This window comes from Populus euphratica, unplaced genomic scaffold (genome assembly GCF_000495115.2).
Source record: "Populus euphratica unplaced genomic scaffold, PopEup_1.0 scaffold243.1, whole genome shotgun sequence".
NCBI classification, from domain to species: Eukaryota; Viridiplantae; Streptophyta; class Magnoliopsida; order Malpighiales; family Salicaceae; genus Populus; species Populus euphratica.
Window position 1 is genome coordinate 301,607 of NW_011500122.1, and position 3,875 is coordinate 305,481.

At 35.0% G+C, this 3,875-nt stretch overlaps 1 protein-coding gene across 1 annotated transcript; it reads left to right on the forward strand.

Moving 5' to 3' along the window:
* Positions 1-498: 498 nt before the first annotated feature.
* Positions 499-1,558, forward strand: LOC105110159 (cysteine-rich repeat secretory protein 38-like). Its single transcript, XM_011005105.1, has 2 exons — positions 499-1,259; positions 1,444-1,558. The coding sequence occupies exons 1-2, from the start codon at positions 530-532 to the stop codon at positions 1,518-1,520; spliced, it is 807 nt and encodes a 268-aa protein (XP_011003407.1). The 5' UTR covers positions 499-529; the 3' UTR covers positions 1,521-1,558.
* The last annotated feature ends 2,317 nt before the right edge of the window (positions 1,559-3,875 follow it).

A 3,875-nucleotide genomic window follows, 5' to 3' on the forward strand; every position in this document is an offset into this window, starting at 1 on the left:
GCACAACTTTCAATTCTATTATTTCATAAGATTAGGAAGAGGTAAATGATATAATGATTTCATTCATTACGGGACCTGTTTATTTATTTATCCAGACAATCTACTTACAAATTAAAAATTATAATCTCCCAAAGTCCCATTACTTAGCTTTTTGTGCCCGTCTCCAATTCCATGGTTTAGGTGATGACTGTAGAAGGCAACAACATGAACTGAACCAGAAGCAACAAACTACGCTTGGATTGACTATAATTTTTATATTGCTAAGCATATCTATCTGAAGCGTCATTTAAGCAAATAATTTGAATTACATTAATTTTATACCGCTATGCATAAGCATTCATGATATAAATAAGTGTTGCTAGGTTTCATTGACTTCTATCTCATAGTGCTAAACACATTCAAAGCACAAGGAGTTGACTTTACAATAGAAAAAGGCAAAAAATGTAACGATTTGATAGTTTTGATTAAGATATCAACATAAATAGAGAACTTAGCCCATTCATGACCTTTCTCTTAGATTCAAAAAAAGATGGAGATGTTAATATTCATCATATCTTCAACTTTGTTGTTATCTAGCCCTTGCCATGCTGACACAAATGAGAATACCGGTTTACAATGTTCTGAATCTGATAGGGCTACCAATAGCAGTGACTACGAAGTCAATCTGAGCGGTATGCTGAATTCACTCGCTGCAAATGGGCCTATCCACGATGGCTTCTACACGACCGAAGCCGGAAAAGGTGCTAACAAGATCTATGGCCTTGCACAATGTAGAGGTGATATTTCCGCCGCAGACTGTGCCGCCTGCATCAAGAATGTTACCACGGTACAAGGCTGCTCAAACAGTAGAAAAGCTACGATTTGGTTTACGTGGTGTTTCCTACGATACTCAAACACGAGCTTTTTCGGAGAATGGGATCAATCAGGAATGGCAAGTTACAACGATACCAATTTTGAAGATCCAAAAGTGGTCTCGGAAGCACTTAACTTCACGAACACGCTGGTATCTACAACTCCGAGCCAGCCTTTAATGTACCAGACTGCAGTATTGGATGTTGGACAGAACGGAAAGAGGTATGGCATGGCTCAATGCACCAGAGATCTCAGCAAGAGTGATTGTGGTATGTGCTTGGAATTTCAATTGGTGACTTACAAAAACTCAGTTGGAAATAAGAGAAGTTGGGATATTTATGGGTTTAGCTGTAGCTTGTGGTACCGTGATTACCAGTTCTACAATATTTCAACCCCAGCAAAGGGAGGTGAGTTCAGTGAATTCACTAAACTATAGTTCTTTTATTTCACGATTAAGGGTATTTTTGATTGATTTATGCTTTAATTGAGACTATTTTTTTCTTTCTAATTTATTAATTGCAAATGTCGGTCCAAGTTCATTTTTATCGTCAGCTGGTATTCACATATTCTTGTCACTTGGCAATACTGCAGGCTCCACAAGATCCTCACCACATCAAGTTGCAATTGGCATGGCCATTCCGGCGCTAGTGTTTCTTTTAGTTCTTTAGGTATTGAATGCCTCTTTTGTTCACAGAAAACTTGTTTTCTTTTTGGTGAAAATCTGTGCTTTACGAACCTATATATTAAACTAAGAGTGAAATACAGGATCCTATCACGTCATAATATAAAATTAGCTAATCAATCGACAACTAGATTTGCTTCCCGATACACATGTTGAATCTTCACCTCCTATTCTCTATCCAACAACCTCTTGGCCTAGTCATTTAAAGCATAGTTTGCATATATCCACCTTACTTTGATTTCTGAGATGAAGTCGATCACAAGAGTTGAATCTGACTCTAGAACCAGTTTTCTAATTCCCTTCTAGGCCACCTCTAAACTGCATATCACTGCCCACAATTCAGCCTTAATCGAAGAGCAGTAACCAGTGTTGATAGCAAAGCCTATAATCCAAGATTCCATGCTATCACGAAAAAGTCCTCCTGAGCCAGCAGCAGCCGGCTTTCCTTTACTACATCCATCCCTATTAAGTTTCATCAATTGGTCAGGAGGGTATTTTCATTTAACATAGTGGTAAATTAAGGTTTTATCGATATATCTTTACCAAAAAACACTAAATTAAAAAAAAATTACGAGTATAAATTTTTTAAAAATCAAGCACGCTCTAATAAAAACACGCTGAGTAGTGTGCCAAGCTTCAGGTCATTGGCGTGACAGTGTGTCAAGCAGAGAGCATATCAAATATGATTGGACTTGGTAGTGTGTCAAACTTGGATATGCTAGGTCTCACATTGATAAGAGCCATATGTGAATGAATTTGGTAGGGTACCAAGCATCAATAATGATAAATATAACATTAGCTAGACCCAAATGCAATTGGGCTTGACAATATATGAGGCCTTGGGCATGCCTAAAAAAATAATCATCCTCCATTGGCACACCAAAAAATAAAATAATTTAATGTGAGTTTGATAAACATACCAAAACCAAAGTATACGGACTTGATATTTAGCCAAATTTAAAGTAACGTCGATTTGGCAAATATACTAGACTCAAAACATTTGGACTTGATAATTAACCAAGTCCAAGGTCACAACCATCCTCCTTTTGCATACCCCAAGTAAAGACCATTCTAGGGGTGAGCAAAAAAAACAAGAAAATCAGAAAAAATAATTGAAAAAATCGAACAAAAAAACAAATTAAAATTTTAAAAAATTCAGCTGGTTTGGTTCGATTTTGATTTTATAAGAAAAAACCTAAAAAACTGAACCGAACTGAAAAAAACAATAAAACAGAGTCAAATCAGAAAAACCAAGCTAAACTGAAAAAAACGAGCCAAAACAAAAAAATGAGCCAAAACCGAAAAAACCGAGTCAAATTAAAAAAATCAAACCAAACCAATTTGAACCGGTTTTATCCTAAAAACCAAAACTGAATCGAAACTAGTCGATTTGAACTCAGGGTTTGGCGCTCTACGAAGCCCAATCGCATCTAAGTCCAGCTAGCGCTAGACCCAGCGTGCTCGGGGCTTGCATACTACCACGTCTAGCATTCTGAGGCTTAGCACATTGCCAAGTACATCATGCATTTACTGACCCATGATTGTTTTCTTGAAAATTTATACTCATAAATCTTTTTTAATCTGATTTTTTTGTAAAAATATATTGATAAAAACTTGGCTTATCATAGGGTGTATCAAGCCCACAAATAAAGCTTATATTTAAGTCCAGACACTTCATGCCTAAAAGATAGCCATAAAAAGCTAAAAGCAATATAGTGATAATCTCTTTTATGATTATACATGAATTATCAGTGCGATGCTATCTTTTTTGTCAATGGTTATCTCCCTCAACCTGTGTTCTTATAAGGCTCCAACTTCTTTACCAATGGCTTTCTCCACCAAATTCTTTACTTAAAGGACATCAACTTTGTATGCCAATCATCCTCGAGTGTCCATCCTTTTTACCAATAATATAACAAGGCACGATAACAAACAATTTAAATTTTAAGATTATTTATATGGAAAAACAATTATTTTTTATCGTTACTTTACTTTTCATGAGATAAGTTTATGTGATCAAGATATATAAATATTTTAGATTACCAAGCATTAAGGACATCATATAAAACATAAGTTCATACAATAACAAATAAGCCATCACAATATTTACTCTCCTAACATCTTTTGCTCTCTTGATTACAGTCTACTTTCCTCCTATGACTTACTAATTCAAACATTGAAGAATATATCTGATTTAAATTTATTTTTTTTATGTGATGCGTAAAAATAAATTTATTTGATTTGTTTATTCATTGATGCCAGAGTCAGGAATAAAAAAATAATTGATTTAAATTTATTTTGTTTTTATAGCTACGTGATATTTACCAACGCCAGAGTTGGA

Coding starts and splice junctions, on each gene's coding strand:
- LOC105110159 (XM_011005105.1), top strand. CDS start 530: ATGGAGATGTTAATATTCATCATATCTTCAACTTTGTTGTTATCTAGC. Junction 1,260..1,443: donor TTCAACCCCAGCAAAGGGAG/GTGAGTTCAGTG, acceptor GCAATACTGCAG/GCTCCACAAGATCCTCACCA.